Genomic DNA, 22,009 nt, shown 5'->3' on the forward strand with positions numbered 1-22,009 from the left:
ATCATTGATGCTCCTCTCTCTCTCTCTCTCTCTCTCTCTCTCTCTCTCCTTCCTCACTGAAATCACTAAAAATATATTTTAAAAACTTCAGTGTCCATCCTGTAGACCTGCTGGATGAGCGGTACTGGGCTGATTCTCTGGCTGGGAGAGGAGAGCTGGCACCTGCAGCATGGTGGGCAGAATCCACTGGTAGCCGCTGAGGGAGAAGAGGTGGTTGAAGTGCACGGCGCTGTTGATGACGGTGGCCGCATACTGCCGGAGCAGGGCGCTGTCCTCGGGGTGCAGGATCAGGGCCCCGTTGAACACGTTGAGGAAGAGCATGATCTCATCCCCCCAGGGGAACTCGCTGGGCATGCCCAGGAACATCTCCTCCAGGAGCTGGATCCACAGGCTCTTCTGCAGCGTGTCCAGGCCAAACAGCTCCTTCCCGGCTGTGAGGACAGAAAAGCAGACACAGAATCAGCCCCACGCAGACCCTGCGGGCGTGGGAGGGTGATCCACCCCGAGGGCACTGCTGGCCCCCATGTGTTCCAGCTCCGGGATGTGGCAATCTGCCGCCGAAGGGCTTTGCAGCACAGTGCTGCTGGCATTCGTGTGCCACGTCCTGGCTCTCAAAGGGCTCTCAGCATCCTCTCTTTGATGCAACGCTGTGGGCAGACAGGGGAGGCGTTTGCAGCGGGTTGCTGCTGAGTAAGCTGTGGCTTTGAGAGAAGTTATTTCAGAAAGAAAATGGCCCGGGTGGGACTACTGCTTGGTCTTTGAATTCCTGGTCAGACTGGAGTTCTTTGCTGTGTCTCCATGAAGACACTGAGCATAAGTCTGCTCATGTCAGCAAACTGTCCCAAATGAACAACTGAGCAACATGGTGAGGTATCAAAGGGCACCTCTTTCTGCTTCCTGTCTTTGTGTCTCAATTCAGCTATAATTTAGAGAGAGTCAAATGCACAGATCTTCTATATAGAGTTGAATGAGTTTTGACAAAAACACATACTTAAGTACCCACCACCCCAATCAATATATAAGACCATTTCAGGACCTCAGAAAGTCTCTTTAGGCCTCTTTCTAGGAAAGCCCTCAACCCAGAGGCCACCACTGACCTGCTCTCTGTCATGAGAGAATAGTTCTCCTCCTGAGCTTCTTATAAATACCTATTCTTCACTTAGTCAACCTAACATAGGACTTCCTCCAGCTGCTAAGACTGAGCTTGGAGCAGTAGTCTCCAAGTTTGGTCCCCAGGACAGCATCATCATCATCATCACCTTGGAACTTATAAGAAATGCAAGTTCCCGGGCCCCATTTCAGAGCCATTGAGTCAGAAACTTGATGGCGGAGGGTGGGGGCCAGCAACCTGTGTCTGATCCAGTGCTGCCGTGAACCTGAGGCATTCAGGGCTGACAACACTGGCTTCCAGAGCTGTCCGCTGATGGAGATGCTCTTCAGCCATGGACCAAACAAGGGCCTGAGACGCCCGAGAGAGGAGATGCCTTTGTCTGGATACCTTGAGGGTCACTGAAGAGTGAAAACTCAGCGTCGATGGCACTCCGAGGGAAGGAGGGCAGTCGGAGCAGGTCCTCCTGCAGCATGGAGACGTGGGATTGCTTGTGGGCCGTGGGGATCTTCTGGGTCAGGGAGATGAGGAACAACACTCGCCCCACTTCCTCCAGCTTCCGGGTGAACACCTGGCAGCCGCCACAAGTAGGAGCAGACACAAAGAGAATTAGCCACTCCGAAATGACAAAGGGTGAAGAAATGGAAGTAAAATCTTTAATGGCAAACGGGGCTGATAAAATCAAGGCTGGGGGAGGGGAAATGAGGGAGAAATGTGTGTGTGCTGGTTTTTTGTGTCCCCCCAACCCCCCATACAGAAAGAGCAAATAATACTTAATTGACTCACTTCTTGCATGAGTCTACTCTATGGAGGAAAGTGTTTCTTACAGAGTTTGCAAGCTGGAAGGACCACAACACAAGCATTGTCGAGAATAGTTCAATCACATAGAGGCCATTTGCCCAGACATCAAAATATGGAAGACCTTCTCCTACAAGAGCTAGCAGTCAGTTCCAATTGCTTCTACCATCTCCATTGATGCCTTAAGCTGTTTCTTGTTGCTTCTGGATTTGCCTCTTTAAAACTGACCCAAATGGGATCCAAGAATAATCTACCTTGGGACAATAGCTGATGGGACCCTAGGTTAGTCCTCCTTTATCCCCAAACTTAGATGGCATGAACAAGGGACTCTTAGCCCCTACTCTTAGTTCTTTTTCTGTTGAGGCACTGCTGGCATTCGATGATCAGTAGACAGGGGATATGATTTGGGAGTTCATAAGCAGTGAGGCGCTGTTGAGGAACCCTCAGAGCCAGAATGATGGAACCACGTCTCTGAGGAACTCAGAAAGACATCTTTAAGTCCAACCTGAGTGCACACAGAGCCAGAGCTCCAATCTATGCCATTCTTTTAAAACATGTTCTTAAACATGGTTGAAAACAAACTAGTGAAGTGCCATTATCCATGATGACTTTAGTTATTTTGCTGCTAAAATTATGGGCTGAGATAATTTGGGGAGAATTGTTTCTGAAATCATTTAAATGTAAGATCTGTTAGTTTTGTAAAGTCTTATAGTAACCCATTCATTATTTTCTTTCTTTTCTTTTTTTTTTTTAACGTATTTTATTGATTTTTTACAGAGAGGAAAGGAGAGGAATAGAGAGTTAGAAACATCGCTGAGAGAGAATCACCAATCAGCTGCCTCTTGCACACCTCCCACTGGGGATGTGCCCGCAACCCAGGCACATGCCCTTGACCGGAATCGAACCCAGGACCCCTCAGTCCACAGGCCGACGCTCTATCCACTGAGCCAAACCAGTTTCGGCTATTTTCTTTCTTTTAAATGTAATTTAGGTAGTTAATAGTAAATATATTTTTAATTGCATAAGTGGTCTATTTATATGCCATTCTTAATCATTTCATGAAGGTACTTTGGATAGTTTGATATTGAGTTAGCATTCTTGCTATGTGCAGAAAAACTGAAATTAGAAAAATATCCTGAAATTCTTGTTTAGAAATGTTATTAAAAATAAATGTAAATTAATTAAAACTAAAACTAAAACTAGGCAATGCATGGATTATATTGTTAGAATTATAAACTACACATATTTTGCACGCAAAGTAGTGAATTTCCTTAAGCTTGAAGTCTGATTTACGATAAGACCTGTGAACATTATCTGCTCTTCAATTTATATATCTTTCAAATTAAAATTTGCTTTTAATGATTGATTAGAGAGAGAGAGTTCTGTTATTCCACTTATTTATGCATTCATTAGTTGCTTCTTGTTTGTGCCATAACCAGAGAACAAACTCACAACATTGGTTTGCCAACTGAGCTACCTAGCAAGGACCTATGTTCTTCAATCTTCAATCTAAGTACAACTGCTTGATTATGTCTCCTATTTGAAGAGAAGTTAGTAGCATGCCCAAGGTCAGATGGTTGGTCAGGGGCAGAGCTGGGTCTGAGTCCAATCTCTGGACCTTAGTTCAGTATTCTTTTCAGATATCACTGCACTGATTCTATTTCTTTCCCAGCTAGCATAAACTGCTGGGACAACCTTCTAATAGTTATGTCATATGTACTTCTAATCCTGTGAGTGTTCCTTAATACTTTATATTATGATCCTATTTATAAAAATAAACAAACTATTTTGGGGAACTATCTATTGATCAAGGGCCCATCTATCCATCCTCTCCAGAGAGGATCTAACAGCATCACAGAATCTCAGGCTTGGCAACACATTTACCCAGCAATTATCCCCAAGACATGATAAAACGGAGGTGGTCAGGCACCTGTTTCTGAATGAGCTCCTGTCCTTTCTCCGGATGCATATTCACGAGGTTGAGCTGTGGAGACACTGACCTCCGGAAGGGATAAATATCCCGGACATAGGTCTGTGATGGGATCACGCAAAGACAAAAAAGGTGATTACACTTTTGATCTCATTTCTCTTTAGGTCACAAACCAAAGATATGTATTGTCTAACGGTTTTGATTCTTACTACTTTACATTCCCAATTTGACAAAATAACAAGGAAGGTAAAAGCCCTCCTCAGGAGAGCTTCCCAGCGCCCAGGCTGAGTGCTTTTTTTGAAGACCACGGTGCTGTCAGAAGCCAAGGAGCCAAGGCCGCTGACTACATGACACTTGGAAGGAAGTCACTGCAAAGTGATGTCACGGGTCTTCCTGAGGTCCCCTTTCGCTCATTAGATCAGGTCCCCTCTATCAAACTTACCATCACATAAGGAAGAATCAGAAAAACACCAAAATTCCTTAGAAACCTGTGTCATCATATGAGCAGCTTAACTCTTCCTCTAGATTGAATAATAATTAATCACTTTATGCTTTACTTGGCTTATCTCCTTTGAGGATCAAAACAACCCTATAGTAGATACTATTGTCACCACCTTCCATCTTCTGACACAACCCAACAGGAATGTCATCGCTGCGCAGTCTCACCTTATTGTAGTGGATAAGGTTCCATCGTTTATCCATGAGAAAGTAATGTGTTGACTGGGATTCTGGGATGTTAAAAAATTCCAAACACTCCTAGAATAATAACAATACATTTTAATAAAGGTTTATTGAGAACATACTATGTGTGGCCAGGTAGTAAGCTATAAAACATAAATATTATAAAAATAAGGTAACTTCGTATAAGGATTATATATATATATATATATATATATATATATACACACACACACACACACACACACACACACATAAAATCCTTATATGAAGTTACCATATATATATATATATATATATATATATATATACACACACACACATATATATTTATCTTATAATCTAATGTATTATGCATGGGTGTATATGTGTTTATGTATGTAAATATATGGATACACACTGCATTTGGATATGAAGTTATCCAAAGAATGATATAATAAAGACTAGTAAAGTGATATAAACCATCTACTCTCACAGTGCTAATAGATGTACAATAATATTTCAGACTGAGTGAGGGACCATGGAAGTATAGTTGCATCAACTAGTCTCATGTCAGGAAGAAAGCAGTTTAGTAACAACATGAAAAATAATACAAACTACAATGCATTGAGCACTTATTATGTGGTATTTTCTAAGTCCAAGGCTTTCTATGTAGATTACTTGTATAACCAGCACTAGTATCCCAGGACTGTTAAAGAAGAAACTGACAGTAGAGTGGTCTTGTTAATTGATTTAGGTCACATTGGTTGTGATGGAGCCTGGGTTTGAGCTCTGTCTGCCTTCATGTTATCTATCACTGAACAGAAAGTAGGAAGATGGAGGGACTGTTCAATTTTGCCTCTTTGGGCCTTAGATATTCCTGGGAGATGTCCGGGTGAGACCTGAAAGAAGTTTAACAACCTTTCTACTGAAATAAAATATGCAAGTTTGGCAAAACGGAATTTTTCAGAGGTCTTCTCTCCTCTGTCTGAGCCTGGAGTTGCATTACAGGAAATCAATTACCAAAAGTTTGAACTACACATAATAAACACCAGGGACCCCAGTGGGAATCATGGTACTCGTTTGCTTACTACATTACTTTAAAAACCTTACTTTTCTGATATGCAGCTATGGGCTGCATATCTTTTGAGGGGAATACATACCATAACCGTTAAAAATAATTTCTCGACTCACTTGATTTATTCTAAGGTATGTATTTTCTGCTCCTCCAATATTTTCCAGCAGTGACAAGTCAAGCCTGTGTACAGATGCCACTAGAAGAGTCTCTGGCATCGGTCCCAGCTGACAGCTGGATTTGCCCCAGGGCTCAGTGTAAACCCAGGCCCCTCCAGAGCTGCCCCCGCGGCCAGCCAGGCAGCTCCGAGGCAGGAGGGCATCGCATTCCCACGGCAGTGAGGGGGACGCGCCAGGGCCATGCTGCCATGGAAGCTGCATGAGTTTGCCTACTTCCATGCAGAGATAAGATCTCAGAAAAAGTGGGGAAAATTACACAAGAAAACGGAGGAAGAACACAGATAGAGGAAGGGATTCTAGAAGAGGTAGATAAATGTCCGTTTGGGTGGAAGAAAGAAAAGTGCCATGTCATTCTAAGCTGGCGGGTCAGCACAGTGTCAGTCATTGTGCCATTACAGAATTGTTCCTGTCGAAGTCACACCTACCTTTAGCAGGGCTTCAAACTGAGTGTCTTCATGGACTGGTAACTGGGTTGGGATATCACACTCATTCTGCCCGTGAACCACCAAGGTTTTGGTACCTGCAGAAGGGAAAAATCATAATGAACTGACTTCTACTATAGAAAAATAGCGAAGCACAAACTATTAAATTTTATCAATAAGCTGATATTTTTATTGTTATAATTATTACAACTCGTGCTTATTGTGAATTTTGTAGTGTATTAACTGCACTCCTCTATTTTTAGTTAAGTATATATTTTAAATATATTGATTTTCTAAATAATTACAGCTACCATTTATGGAGTTCTCAATACTTTTACATGTATTGTATGTACACGATCATATTTAAATCTCACAGCAACTCTAATATGGGTTTTACTATTTTTTTTTAATAATTTTTAAAAAAATATGTTTTTTATTGATTTTAGAGAGGGAGGGAAAGAGAGATGGGATAATCCATAAGAGAGAAACATCAATTAGCTGCCTCATACACACCCCCTTTTGGAAACTGTGCCTGCAACCAGGGTATATACCATGACCGAGAATGGTACCTGCGACATTCAACCACTGAGTCATACTGGCCAGGCATGGATATTACTATTTTCATCTTACAAATGTGGAAATAGCACTTGTTCTTATAAGTAAGAACTTATAAGTAACTTATTCAAAGGAACACATTTATTTAGTAGAAGAATCAGAATTCAAACCTTAAGCATTGCAACAAATATGTCCTGTATTTTAAATGAGAGGATCAGGTAATAAAGGTTGAGAAAATGTAAACAGAAAATATTAGCAAAACCAAAACAAGGACCTTAAATACAGTTTAAATGCACAGTTTCAGTATTCTCCTTACCTAGTGAGACAGCACTTATTCTACCTCATTCACTAATTACAAATCTTTGTCAACATTATGATGTACCTTGATTTTTAATGTGCTGTTTTTAAGAATATGAATGAAAATATGAGTTCATTTGTTATAATAAAAACTGATCACTTTGTTGACTTATCTACAGAACATATGTAAATGCGCAACTAGCATTTATTGATGTTTACCATGAGTCAGGTACAGTAGGGAGAATTTTACATCCCTAAACTCATCTGTCCCTTAGGATTGTGAAGTATGTTATATCCCCATGTTACAGATGAAAGAATGCTTGAAAAATTAAGAACTTTTTTATAGCTAATATTAATTATACAGACAATAAAGGGCAATTCTCTGGTTTTAACACAGGCTTCTTTGCTGCCAGAACCTGTGTTCTTATGCACAATCGTGTCTTTCTTTTTACATCAAATCATGTATTATCTCATATTTCCATAGTCACTGCACAAGGATAAAGGCTTTGCAAAGTTTTTATCTTAAACAAATACAAGCTATTCAAAGTGAAAAGAAACTGTATCTAGAGTTTACATCACACTTCATATTCTTTTGTAATTCTCTTCCTGATTTTTTCTTTTTCCTTTTTCCATAAAGCCATCTCTCATTGAGTTTACAAAGGACTGGGGTCCATGCCATGCAAACAATATTTATTCTCCTTGCAGTGCCAAAAATTCATTCAAAAAGGCTTTCAGCTCAGCTGGCCCTCTGCAATAGACTTAAATAAATCTTTAACCTTGGCAGCCCTTCAAGGACTGATTCACAGGGATCTCAGTTCTGATGTCTCCCTTTTCATCTGGCAATTGCTAACTCTTAAAGGGTCTATTGTATTTTTTTCGAATTGTACTAAACAAAAATTCTTTGAAGCACTCAACACCAGGGTCAGGACTCTGACAATTTAATCATGAATGAAAGAGATGCTTAGTCTTTAAAAGCATTATTTAAAACAAACAAGATAGAAACAGACTCGTAGATCCCAGATTGGAGAGGGCGCAGGCCGGGCTGAGGGATACACACCCCCATGCACGAATTTCATGCACCGGCCCCTAGTCACTGTTAAAGTATATGGTTTCCTAACCCCTATACTATACACCTGAAACTGAAACAAAACAATATTGAATGGAAACTGTCATTGAAAAATAAATTTAAAAAACAAACAACAAAAGGTTAAAGAAAATGCCGCGCTGTCCAGAAGTGGTGGGTTACCTGGCATGGAGGCGGTCACCAGCAGCTTCACCTCACACTGCTCCTTCTTCATGGTCTGCTTCAGGTCCTTGAAGAAGAGGCCCTCCACGTAACCCACCACCTCCCACAGGAAGGTCAGGGTGGCGGAAATGGCATCCATGCCCCACTCGCAAGGGGTCCGCACGAAGTACATGATCAGTCCCACCTGCAAGGCGGAACGGGGAGAGTTCACACAGCCACACTGATCCTGCGTGCACATTCTCGTTTCCTTGGCTTTCCTTTTCTTGACTCATCTTTTGTACCTTTGTCTTTTCTGTTCAAATACTTCTCTAGCACTTTCATTTTAAAAGATGTTTATTGGCTTTGAGAGAGAGAGAGAGAGAGAGAGAGAGAGAGAGAGAGAGAGAGAGAGAGAGAGAGAGAGAAAACGAGAGAGATAAAGAGAGGAAACGAGAGGGATATATAGAGAGAGACATGGGTGTGAGAGCGAAACATGGATCGGCTGCCTCTAACGCGTCCCCTAACGGGGATTGAGCCCGCAACCTGGGCATGTGCCCTGACCAGGAATCTGAAGGGCAACACTTCTGTGCTCAGGACGATGCCCAATCAGCTGAGCCGCACTGGCCAGGGCTCTCCAACACTTGCCATGGCAGTAAGCAGGAGAGGGCGAAACACTGATCAGAATGGATTGCTGCCCGTTTATGGGTGTCACTAAAAATGCTGCTTCTTAAGAGGAAAGCAGAAGATCAGTCTTCCAGGCTTTAAGCCACTTGCCGCTCAGGTAGTTGGGTGACCTAATAATAACCCCTGTATTATATTTGCCCAAACACTCTTGGCAGACTGGGTTATGTCTACTGGCCTGAACCGAAGAGCACTCTGCTTGGCTAAGTCGGTGAACTTTAAAGCCACTGTGTCCTCTCAGTAACTTTGAAGGCTGCATGTCCTGTACGTTTTAAGCTGACATTTAAAATGCCTCATTATAAAGTTACCTTTTGTTAATAGGCATAGAGTATATTAAACATTCTATACATTTAAATAAGAGCAGAACTGACTGTAACTGGAATGTGTATTTCATCAAGCTTGATGAAATACACTTTAACTGCCTTATTCAATGATGCCCAACAAAAATCAGAAAGTGTAAAAGTTCACCCCCCTTCCGGTGGCTTTTATCCATTGTTCCTTAAAAAACTTGCTAATCCTATGCAAGTTTCCAGTTACATTGAAAACATCAGTGTCACTGATCTAATCTGAAGGCTGGATAACCTAATGAGGGTCAACATCAGCCCTCGTGGAGATCTGTAAAGGAGAGAAAAAGGTGGGAAGTCCTATGGATTCAAAGTGCCTCGATCAACCAGAAATGCAGCTTCTTTAAAACTAACACAGGGCACCAGACTCCTTCTCTGTCCCATGTGTCTGTCACTGTAGCCTGCTGGGACCTGTGATGGTCGGGGTAAGCCTTTCTGTGGGCCGTAGGAGAATGACGAAGGAGAGGGCGGGCATGCTCAAACGGCGTTAGTTCCTATTTGTAAGCTGAGGATTTGGAGATTTATTCCCTTCACACTTTGTGGGCAGCACACTCCTTTAAAAGTCTGCACCTAGGCCCAGAGGTGCTCAGACCCCAGGCGGAAGATCTCTGAGTCAAGTTACGCAGTGGATGTAAATGTCCCTAACAACTGCCCAGCCGGCATGGCTCAGTGACTGAGGGTCAGCTTATGAACCAGGAGGTTGCAGTTCGATTCCCCGTCCAGTCATATGCCCGGCTGGTGGGCTCAGTCCCCAGTGTGGGGTGGGCAGGAGGCAGCTGATCGATGGTCCTCTCTCCATCATCGGTGTTTCTCTCTCCCTCTCCCCTCCACTGTGAAATCAATAAAAATATATTAAAATAAAATAAATGTCCCTAACAAAGTCTGGAAGAGATGAATTAGTGTTCCCAATATCCCTGCCACCCAGATCAATAATAGTTGTTAGATAAAAGACGTATAATAAGAGTAATGGTTTAAAAACTGCTATGCTTCTCACTATTGTGCCATTCTGAGTGCGAGACCCTTTCCCTAGTCCACCTAAAATATCCATGTGCATGGGATTCAAGGAAAGACTAAGGTTTAGGCAGAAATGCAGAAACAGAAATTTGTAATCATTCAAACAAGGTTTTAAAGCAAAGGCAAAGCATGGTTATCCCTTTTCTCTTATGCATTACCCAGCTAAGAAGACGGTGTCTACCGCTAAAGTTGTTTTGTTTTTGGAGTTGACAGAAGTATATGGCAGAAGGGAAATGAAATGTCCATCTTCGTACCTCAATGCTAAAGGAGGGAAGAGAGCAGTGGTCCAAGGAAGCACTTGCCATACCTAGTGGCCTGGGAATGGGCAGGCACCCCAAAGGGGCCCTTGTTCCCAGTTGCTGTTAGGGTGTCTGACAAGAGTTCAACTCAGAGACATTCCACACCAACCTGGATGCAACATAAACTGGGCAGAGCACACACCTGAGGGAGGCCTTGATATTTGGCTTTGGTGATCTACCTTTGGCTTTTGTGTGATGTAGCCAGGACCAGAAGTAGCAGAAGGTTTGGCTGGAGAGTTTCTAGATAGAATTGGCAAATGCCGGTGTCATTTGTATAGGGTCCTCTAGCTGTAGCTATTTGGGACTCACTCCCAGAACTCAGCAGGGGCTGAGGTGAGGTCTCTCAGAAATCTGATCGATGTCCCTAACAAAGTCTGGAAGAGATGAATTAATGTTCCCAATATCCCTCCCATGCACACCTATAATAGTTGTTAGATAAAAGACGTCTCTCAGAAATCACAGTTAAGAGCAGAGGGACCCCAAGTCACAGCAGCCATGGGCTTTGGTGTCTACTGGCTGAGAGAGGGCACCGTCCCATGAAGGCAAGAGCCAGAGCAGACATTGAACAAGGGATGGAAGGCTGAACAAAGGTCTTTTTTCTTCCCAACTCCACATGGTATTTAAAGATGAAAGCAGTTGGAAGGGAAGGGAATTCCTAGAAACTAAGTATTTTTAGCCAAGAGACACTGAACACCATCCAAAGTTACTATTTATAGACTTTTATCAGTCTGAGCTTAAAACTGGGTTGGACATGATTTTTATTACTTTCCTTGTCAACCACCAGGTGGGCTCTCAAGAGAAAAACCAAACCAGCCATAGAGAGGAGAAAGGAATTCCAATGTCCTCTGCACGTTAATGCTGCCGTGTAGGCTGCATTTATCACTTTGCTACAGGCGCATAGGAACAACTCTTCGACTTCCCAACCTGCTGGAAGACCAATGACAGCAACGGGGAAGGAAGAGTTTCTCTCAGCACAGACATTTATTTGGCTTCTGTCTGCCTGCATGAAGGTGCAATTTCAAACAACAGGCATCATACGAACAGTCCCCAAACTGCATATCCACTTAGGGTGCAAGGAGAATGCAAAGAACGGGTAAATTCTGGAGGGTGCAGAAAGGAGTTGCCAGGATGGCTTAAGGCATAGATAGTTCCCATACTAAAGTACACTTACAAATACTTTCCACCTAGGGCAACATTTGTGTGCACGTGTGTGTGTGTGTGTGTGTGTGTGTGTGTGTGTGTGTGAGATAGTGAGATAAGGAAAAAATGACAAAAATCTACATACTATGGGTTTTCTCAAACCAAAATTAGGAACTAACATAAGGAAGTTGTAGAATACCCAAGAGACAGAGAGGAGGTTAACATTTATTGACCACCCACCAATATCAAGGGCTGTGCCAGGAGAGGTTTCCCACATACACAGTGAGGAACTTAGCCGATTATGATACACCGAGTAGACAGATTATTATGATCTCTGAATGCATAATAATCTGGCCACTCTGTGTGTGTGTGTGTGTGTGTGTGTGTGTGTGTGTGTGTATATATATATATATATATATATATATATATATATATATAAAGCCCAGTGCATGAATTCGTGCATGGGTGGGGGGGTGGGGTCCAGCCAACCTGGCCAGGGAAAGGGGACATGGGCAGTTAGCCAGCCTGCCTGCTGGTTGAACCTCGTGATCAAGGGGACAATTTGCACATTAGCCTTTTATTATATAGAATATACTCTGAGTGGCCAGATTATTATATGTTAAGAGATCATAATAATCTGGCCACTCTGTATTTAGCTGACTACGATTCACTTTCAGTCACATGTTAATGGGAAGACCTTTTCTCTTGTTGTTGCTTCTTACTTGGAACGAATGTTTATAATCTCCTGGAGGCTGAAACTCACCAAGTAGTTGAACAGGATGTGAGATGTCTGAGCAGGAAAGTCTCCAATATTCAGGAGAAGTTTACGTAGCATATACATTAACTCATCCTGAAAGAAAAGAATTCTACGTTATTCAGCTGTCATGCTGTAGGCAATAAAATTAACCTTTTGAAAAGTAGGGGGTTGGATATTTCCTACTTTTGCCCACATTTGACTTCCATTTTCTTCAACATTTTAACATAGTCTATATGATACTTGTGACACAGTGTTTAAACCAACTCTAACACCTTCTCCTAGGAGTAATATGTGAAATCACTGAGCAGCAGTCGGACAACTTTTAAAAAATATATATATTTTATTGATTTTTTACAGAGAGGAAGGGAGAGAGCTAGAGAGCTAGAAACGTCGATGAGAGAGAAACATCGACCACATGCCTCTTGCACACCCCCTACTGGGGATGTGCCCGCAGCCAACGTACATGCCCCTGACTGGAATCGAACCTGGGACCTTTCAGTCCGCAGACCGATGCTCTATCCACTGAGCCAAACCAGTTTCGGCGGACAACTTTTTTTAAAATCATGGGAAAGTGGTATATTTCATCAACTCTCTTTGCTATGGCTGCCAGGCATGATGGAACATGCAGAGAACTTATTTTTTATTTATTTATTTATTTATTTATTTATTTATTTATTTATTTATTTATTTATTTTAAACACCTGTGCCCTTTCCTAAAGGGTGAAGCCTAGACCAGAAGACTGGAGAACCGCCATTAAGCAAACCAGGCTTTTTGAACTTCATAGTTTAACTTCTTAGATTTTGAATGAAACAGGTAAAGCTAGGCCCGTGGTGAGCAAACTGCAGCTCGAGAGCCATATATGGCTCTTTGGCTCCTTGAGTGTGGCTCTTCCACAAAATACCACGGCCTGGGTAAGTCTGTTTTGAAGAAGTGGAATTAGAAGAAGTCTAAAAAATTTGGCTCTCAAAAGAAATTTTAATCATTGTACTGTTGATATTTGGCTGCGCTGACTAATGCGTTTGCCCACCACTGAGCTAGGCCAAGAGAAGATAATAAAAATGTAATTAACCTTACATTTCAGAAGCTAAACTCAAGCTTCTAGCAAACAGGATCATAACATATAAATGAACATACCTTTCAGTAATCAGTGAGTTTTACCATTGCTCAGAAAACTGCTTTTACTTGACACAGTCTTATTAAATTAGAATTTTTGAATAAAGAGTTCCAACATATTTTTAATAACCCTACCTTCATCTATCAGTCTACCAAGCAGAGTTCAAGAGATGTTCTAAGAAAATTATACTGAATTTAATCTTTGTTTAAAAGACTGAGAATCTGCCGGGACTGGTTTGGCTCAGTGGATAGAGCGTCGGCCTGCAGACTGAAAGGTCTCGGGTTCGATTCCGGTCAAGGGCATGTACCTTGGTTGTGGGCACACCCCCAGTAGGGGGTGTGCAAGAGGCAGCTGATCGATGATTCTCTCTCATCGATGTTTCTAACTCTCTATCCCTCTCTCTTCCTCTCTGTGAAAAATCAATAAAATATATTTAAAAAAAAATAAAAGACTGAGAATCTGTTTGGTATCTTAGGGCCATCCTAAGCAGTGCACTATAGGTACACTATGGAGATATCAGTTAATAGAGAAATTAGAAAGAAAACAACAAAGTTTAACATTGCTCATCCTTTATCAGCATTGTATAGCCTACTGTTTGTTTTTAACAGGGTCAACACACATAGCTACACACAAAAAAAGAGCACTTTACTTGTCTATTGCTGATGGTCAGTTTCTCCAGGAAATGCCGAAGAACTGTTGATGGATCCTCAATTAGACAGTTCCACAAGACTTGTTGGGCCACAGCACTCACTTTGGAAGAGAAAGGAAATTGACTATTTGTCTTAAATGGAAATAAACCTATTAGATAAAGTATTCAAGCAATTTACTAAGCTTTAATTAGTCTCTATTGTTTTGCCTTAAAAAAGTTTGAACTTCCCTCCCTTGCACCCCCTCTTATCGTTACCAACCATGGGTATTTTCATTTAAAATAACATTTGTAGTTCTTTCAGCCGAAGTGTAATATTTCATTGTTTTAAACAACAATGTTGTTTACAGTTGTTATTGTCATTAGATTGTATCTATATCTTTCGCCCTTTGGGTGTTTTTTTTGTTTTGTTTTGTTTTGTTTTGTTTTGAGGGGAGAGGATTTTAAAAAATCATAAAAGGATTTAATATTCTTACTTTTAAAAAAATTAAGAATATTAAACTGTCACAAATGTAAATCATCTCTATCTCCAGTTTATCATTTCATGTTGCAATTATTTTCTTTGGAAATATAACCCAGTGGAAAGATGGCATTAGCGATGCGTAGCTAACAGCTAAGATTTCTAAGGTGGCCAAAATCACCATTTGATTTCCAGGTGGCCAAATAAGTGTTGTTCTGTTCTCTGGTCATGAACAATGCCCCTGCACCCAGCTACTTATTTTAAATGCAATTTAATGTCATAAAGTTGGAGAGGAAGAGAAAGTGACAGTGGTAAAGTACAGTATACCGCAAACCTATAACTGTAACATATGCATAGGACAACTCAACATGTGGCCAATAGTTAATACAGGCAAGAACATCCTACTATCCTATACCACAGGAACAGTTAAGTATTTGGTTTTACTAATAAAACCGTACCTGCTACTCCATCTTCCCGCACCTCCCCATCCTCCATGAGATGAACAATGGGGAGCACTGCTGCACAGATGCATGCTGGGAACACCGCCTGCGGGGGCTGAGGCACATGGTGGTTTGGCGTGTGTTCCGTGGTGTGCTCCTCATCTGAAGCAGGCAACATAATCGAGGTGCTCTTATTCAGTATTGTAATTCTAGTGAACAACACTTCTCAGTTCAAGACCTACTTATTTAACATGCTTTGGTGTATAGGTATCCCACCATCATTTGTTGCAAAGACTATTCTTTCCCCGTTGAGTTTTCTTGGTACCCCTTTGAAACATGAAATCAATATAAGTATAATGGTTTCCTTCTGGTTGTTCAGATCTATTCAGTTGATCTTCATGTTAAGCCTTATGTTAACATCATCTCCATCAGCACTGGTCATTTTTTAAAGTTCCCCAGGGTTGTGTAGCCAAGGGGTGATAACCATTGGTTTCTGTACAACTTTTAAAATATGATTTTATAAATGAGTGATGAAACTTGCATAACCATGAAGTATCATTTCTGTACGACTTTTTGATGACTTTCTGAATCAGAGATGAAATTTGATAATCATGAAGCAGTGAGTCCCAGGTAGCTGCTCATTATCAGGTAGGCATATCTTTTAAATTCTTGGGACGGAAGAACATCACAGCCCTCCTCCCCCTAGAATCAGATTTCATTACAGGAGGAGCATAAGCTATGGTCTTTCTTTGGTTGTTTCCTGATTCCGGAACAGCTTCTAAAAAGAATCTTCCTAGAAATTTGCCACACACAGAGATACCGAGTAGATTTAAGAAATACTGACGTGTGAGTCCCACCCTCGGAGATTCGGATTTGTAATGTGTAGGCTATTAGCTGGCAATTGAGTCTATGGAACCCTCAGCAACAACTTATAAAGGACAATTGCTGGATAAAATCAATGATAAATATTTTAGGCTACCACTCAACCCAATGTTTTTTTTATAACTTCAAGTCATGAAACAAGCTACCGTATTTTTCGGACCATAAAACGCACTTTTTTCCCCCCAGAAGTGGGGGGAAAAAGTCCCTGCGTCTTATGGTCCAAATATAGCCTACACATATACTTTAAAAAAAAATTTTTTTTTACTTGCCCGGCTCTGTGTGGTCTCTGTGTGCTTGCCCGGCTCTAAAATGGTTCTAAATGCTGCTGTTTACTTTACAGGGTTGATTACATGTGTTTATGACTGTGATGTTGGGTTTTAATGCACATAAAATATTTTAGGACACTATTTGTTTCAGAATCTTTTTTTCTTCATTTCCCTTCTCTAAAAACTGGTGCGTCTTATGGTCCGGAGCGTCTTATGGTCCGAAAAATACGGTATTTAATGAAGGCAGTGTAGTATAGTGAAGTGAAATAATGTTAATCTGAAACTGTTTCAAAACCCACGCCATGAGGAATAAATATTGTATTTGCAAGAGGACACACCTTCAGCACTGACAGCCGAACGCACCGACCAGACGGACCCTCGGCGGAAGGAGTAATTCCTGTGGGAAGTACTGGAGGTACAGGACGGACTGACAGACAGTCGGCGGGATGCCAGATTGGTGACTTCTTCTACTGGCAAAGAATATGGGGAACGTGAACTTTGGTTTCATAACAAAACAGCTATCATCACAACTCTATCTTTACTTGCATCGTCAGTGTATAGTGCTCTCAGAGCATAAATCCTAAATAAGTTAAAGTATACTTAGAAAAGGAAAAGTATATATCAGAAAGACAAAATTCCTCCCCAAGATTCCATAAAAAGCAAAGCAGAGAATCACTGATTTCAGAAGGGTTCCTAAGTCATTTTTATGATACCAACCAACAAATTGTCTGTACTTCTGAGGGTTGAAGGTAGTTAATAGACTAATCCTATTTTTAATGATGAAAGATTGATGGCATCTACTTTTGTAAACACTCCAGATTTAAGCTGTTCCCTGAATCGCAATCACTGCTTGGTCCCTTTTCATACTGGCTTGTTCAGTGTGGCTATCATTCAGCTCTTGAAACAGGCCTACTGTGATCATTTAGAAAATGAAAATTTTTCTTCGGACAGTGTCGGGAGGTGGGAGAGAGACAGAGGAAGCATATCACCTTATTTCACATAAAATTATCAATGGTTCCTTTAGTGCAAGCTCTTTCCCTTTCCCGGGACTCCGCCCCCAAGAAGCCCTATGTGCAGAGGCACCTTCTTCTTCCGGCTCTGAGTTGGGTGTGCAGGTGGGCTCGTAGCAAGCCTCCTGGGTGATGGGGATGGCGGTGATGAGGCTGGCTTCTCGGCCAAGACGCTTCTTCTCTTCCTCCTGTTGCAAGTTCTTTAAGATGTGTTCTGCCCTTTGATGGGAACGGGACACAGCCCGGGCTGAAAAGGATTTCTATGGAGACACGAAGGCAAGTTTATTGAATAGCAACTCTTCTGCAAGGTCCCGAGCATAAAGAGTGTTCAATGAATTACACAAATATGGTACTCTGTCCTCAGGAAACATTAGTGCCTCCATGATCTAAGCCCCTGGAGATTTACTTGTTTTTCTACCAAGTTCCCAGGTTGGTACAACTCAGCTATTGTTTTTCACTCAATCGGAATGATTCTTCAAGAATGTTCAAAAAGCTGTTCCTAAAGGGTTAACAAAAATTTTTATTGGCAGAGCATCCCACGGTAAAATTGCACAACATGTTATGAACCTAAAGCAGTCATAGTGTAGGGCAAATAAGTTAAAATGTAAAAGCTATCAAGACTACAATATAAAATTTCCAAAAGTTTCCTATTATTTAAAGTAAAAAAGGGGGTGTGTAAGGAAAAATATCCTGAGAATAACTTACATCTAAAAAATTTGTGCTTTAGAAAATTAACCTTCATTTGAAATGCTAATAGCAAGATACCCATGAAAATACACATATGGTGACAAAATAAGCCAGGGGAAAATCATTTTTTGGGGGGAGTGGGAATGGAAAAGAATACAAAATCAAATTTAAAGAAAATATCCCTTTATTAACTTTTGGTCGAGAATATGTATATTTTCAGAAAACAACTCCAAGACCATGTGGAATCCTGTAACAGAGAGGAATAGACAGAAGCGCTCCAGCCATGAAGACAGAAGAGACACAATTCAGAGATGGAAGATGCTGGCGACGCCTCAGCATACCAGCAGACAGCAGCTGCGGGTTCCTGAAGGATGCCCAGGACCAAACCAGAGACGGGCAGACCTGCATTACCACCATTTGTCCACCAACCAGATCTGAAATATCATGGCTGACATGTACACATAAGGAACTATCTGGCATTGAAATTGGGACTCAAAAGAACTGTTGGCCCAGAAAGGAACTCACTACAGACTGATTCATTTGCCTCTCAGCATAACCATTATGGCCTGTTGCAGTTTAGGTTCTTACAAAGGTATTTCTTGGATCACAAGATCTCACACGTCTAGAGGAAATAATGAACAACATAAACAGACCCAGAGAAAGAGAACCAGCGATCAGGCTCTCAAACCTCAGAGGGAAAGTAAGGGAGGATGGGAAGAGATCAACCAAAGGACTTGTGTGCATACATATGGGCCTAGCCAGTAGCCATGGACAACGGGGGTTGGGGGGCATATCTAGGGAGGGGTTTGGGATGGGAATGCGGGAATAAGGACAATTATGTGAGACCATAATCAATAATAAAAAAAAAAAATGTCTGATTTCTGAAAAAATCCTATTTCACCTTTAGGATTTGGGGTGATATCAATGATTCACTCTTTAAACATTAAAGACAAATGATATTTAATACTCTGCATATTGTTTGAACTGGTTTTAACTGAAGGTCATTTATTTCATAAGGTTAATAAAAGAGAAAGTCAGAATCGTGGAAAGGAAGAGGAAAGAAATCTACCTCTCATATAAACCCATTACTTATGTGATTTATTTTATTTTTTAAATCTCACATATCTACCACAGTGTAAATACATAATATCTTATATAATAAAAGCCTAATATGCTAAGTGTCTGGTCAGCCAGTCAACCATTCAACCAATCAAAGTGTAATATTCTAATGATATGCTAAGGCCACTGTGTTGTTATTATGTTATTATGACAACAAATAAACATGAACACATTCCTAGTTCGCCTCTCTTACATGTATACCAGGAAGCCTGGGGGAAAGAAAGTGCCAATTACTCACAGACTGGTCTTCATTGATGGGGTCCTGGACACTCCCGCAGCACTGAGGGACCCAAGGGGGGTCAAACATCGGGACAGATGGCATTCCAAGCACTGGCGAGGGCAGGGTGAAGTTTATACTCGGAGGCGGGATCTGTTAGTTGGTATCAAAAGAATGAGGTGAGTAAGATGAAGAATAATTTTGAATGACTCAGAAGTCTAATTATGACATAATCTCACAGAGCTCAGGATGTTATAGAGCATAGAATGAACCGCTCTAGGGCTCAGTTTACTCATTAATCAAATGAAGGGTTTCAACTAAATGGTCCCTATTTTTGTTAAACCCCCATCCTCCAAGTACATCTCTCTGTGTGTAGATGGTGAAATGTCTGGATGATTATACACCGAACTTTTAAGTGCTTACCTCTGGGGTTAGTAGTGATATCTAGAGGTTTACAGAGATTTGATTTTCTTACTTTATGTTCGTCTGTATTTTATTTTTTAACAATAAGAATTCACTCACCGACGAGTTAAGTTTACTTATATAATCAGAGAAACACGAAAAGAAGCATCTCTTGGGCCATACACTGCAGACTTGGTTCAAGGATTTCAACAACGTTCGGGTGGGGCTTGTTCATCTAATTGCCACGTGGGCAGGATCCCTCACCTTGAAAATCTGCTGTGCTCCCTCCTCCATCCGGGGCCAGACCTGATAGCGAAACCTCCAGAGCGTGTGAAACTTGAGGACGGCGTTCAGCCTCTGCACCGTCTCCGGATGCTGGAACTCTGACATCAGCATGTCGGACACGGCCTCGGGGACTTTCACAGCACACAGCAGGAACATGGCAGCTGGAGACAGTCAACGAGTCATCAGCCACACGGCTTTTAGCGGCGGGGTTTCGGGGGACGGAGAGAAGGGAGGACTGCTCCCATCTCCTCCAAATGACTTCTGAGCTCCTCGAGCCGGGCCACCAGCATCGGGAAGAGCAAACCTCGTTCCAGTCGCTGGAAACCAAACGTCATCCTACGTGCCAACCAACAGGCTTCCAATGTCCGGGGCCAGGGCAGCGACAACATGACATGTCAATAGAATAACTCATTCTAGGCAAAGTCTGCTTTGGCTCACAGTGCAAAGTGAATGCCAGAGGAAGCAAGTGTAAAAAGGAGACTGCATATTGAAATATCCTCTTTAGGAAGTGGCTAGAGGCACCTTATAATAACCCTGGGACAATATATAAAAATATCAATTAAAAGCTGTCTCAGTGATATCAGCTGTGTTAAAAATAAAATCTACCTTATAGACTTTTTAAACTTTCACCCTTCCTAGAGTAAGAAGAGATCGAAAAGCTGAAAGAGATTAATAAACCCTATTACCATTGCTGTTTTTTAAAAATATATATTTTTATTGATATCAGAGAGGGAGAGGGAAAGGGAGATAGGAACATCAATGATGAGAGAGAATCATTGATCGGCTGCCTCCTGCAACCGGGCATATGCCATGACCGGAGATTGAACGGTGACCTCCTGGTTTACAGGTCGATGCTCAACCACTGAGCCATGCCAGCTGGGCTTTTTAATTTCCAGAAAATATAAATGACAATAAGAGCAAGGTCAGAACATAAAGTCATGAGTTACAGAGTTAATGAAAAATGAGAATATGCATGAAATCAGATATGACCAAATAGTTTTAAGAAACTAAGGTTGACTTGATGGAGCCAATAAAAGCCTCTTGGAAAAAGCTGGCTTGGTTCCCTGCAGGCTTTTCAGGTGAGTAAGGAAGATCACTTCCTTGTAGGCCCAGGAACTGGATGTCTTTGGGACTTCAAGAAGAGAGAAATTTACCTGAATGCCACCCTGTTTCCCCGAAAATAAGACAGTATCTTATATTAATTTTTGCTCCTAAAAGATGCACTAGGTCTTATTTTCAGGGGATGTCTTATTTTTCATGAAGAAGAATACGGTACACATTTATTGTTAAATGAAAAAAAAGGAAATTTATTACATGTATATGGTACGGTAGTACGATAGTTGTCAACACAAGCCAGACAAACTGTGAATCCTACAGTATCAAGAATTTACTCATTTATTCAATGACAATCATGTCATTATCTTCTGGAACATCATCATAACAATCCAATTCCTGAATTTCCTGGTGAATTTCTTGTGACTCCATTTCTTTCAGAATCAGTGGACCAAATCTCTCATGTTTAGCCTAGGGGGGGGGCTTATTTTCAGGGGGGTGCCTTATATTTCACTCAGAAGGAAACCTGTAAGTAGGTCTTATTTTCGGAGGATGTCTTATTTTCGGGGAAACACGGTAAATAATTATTGTAGGTGAAGTCTGATGGTGAGTTTTTGGCTTGGCTTTTTAGTCTGGAGAGGCTTTTAAAAATCCAACCTAAGATTTCTTACAAAAAGTTCCAGGAAAACACATTTAAAAAGAGGTCAAGCACTATACTCATTGCACTCATATAAATGATCAAGCCAACTTTAAAAAGACTAGATTTATTTTGCAAACAAATTCATCTTACTGTGATAGTCTTTGATAGAAATAAGGGTGGTTGTTGGTGAAAAAAAAATATGGTTAGGTAGAAAATTATAATACAACCTTGTAGATAGAAGATTCTAGGCCTGTTCATTATCTTGGAGGTTTTATTATATATCTGTACACCAAACTAGATTCTGAA

The 22,009-nt window shown here is 41.3% G+C and overlaps 1 protein-coding gene across 6 annotated transcripts in view; it reads right to left on the minus strand.

The window, feature by feature from the left end:
* Positions 1 to 22,009, minus strand: part of UNC80 (unc-80 homolog, NALCN channel complex subunit) — a 167,209-nt gene that overhangs the window by 40,920 nt on the left and 104,280 nt on the right. For 5 of the 6 annotated variants that reach the window (XM_036420736.2, XM_036420737.2, XM_045575411.1 and 2 more), the window contains 13 exons: positions 19,990 to 20,171; positions 19,345 to 19,476; positions 17,374 to 17,560; positions 16,629 to 16,760; positions 15,161 to 15,304; positions 14,246 to 14,346; positions 12,488 to 12,574; positions 8,268 to 8,451; positions 6,173 to 6,267; positions 4,503 to 4,592; positions 3,837 to 3,938; positions 1,499 to 1,679; positions 163 to 431 (listed from right to left, as the gene is read on the minus strand). In XM_036420736.2, the coding sequence (XP_036276629.1) occupies positions 163 to 431; positions 1,499 to 1,679; positions 3,837 to 3,938; positions 4,503 to 4,592; positions 6,173 to 6,267; positions 8,268 to 8,451; positions 12,488 to 12,574; positions 14,246 to 14,346; positions 15,161 to 15,304; positions 16,629 to 16,760; positions 17,374 to 17,560; positions 19,345 to 19,476; positions 19,990 to 20,171 (1,886 nt within the window). The remainder of the gene's footprint in view (positions 1 to 162; positions 432 to 1,498; positions 1,680 to 3,836; positions 3,939 to 4,502; positions 4,593 to 6,172; positions 6,268 to 8,267; positions 8,452 to 12,487; positions 12,575 to 14,245; positions 14,347 to 15,160; positions 15,305 to 16,628; positions 16,761 to 17,373; positions 17,561 to 19,344; positions 19,477 to 19,989; positions 20,172 to 22,009) is intronic. The other variant, XM_036420738.2, reaches the window with a different exon arrangement.

Source organism: Pipistrellus kuhlii, unplaced genomic scaffold (genome assembly GCF_014108245.1).
Source record: "Pipistrellus kuhlii isolate mPipKuh1 unplaced genomic scaffold, mPipKuh1.p scaffold_m20_p_7, whole genome shotgun sequence".
NCBI lineage: Eukaryota > Metazoa > Chordata > Mammalia > Chiroptera > Vespertilionidae > Pipistrellus > Pipistrellus kuhlii.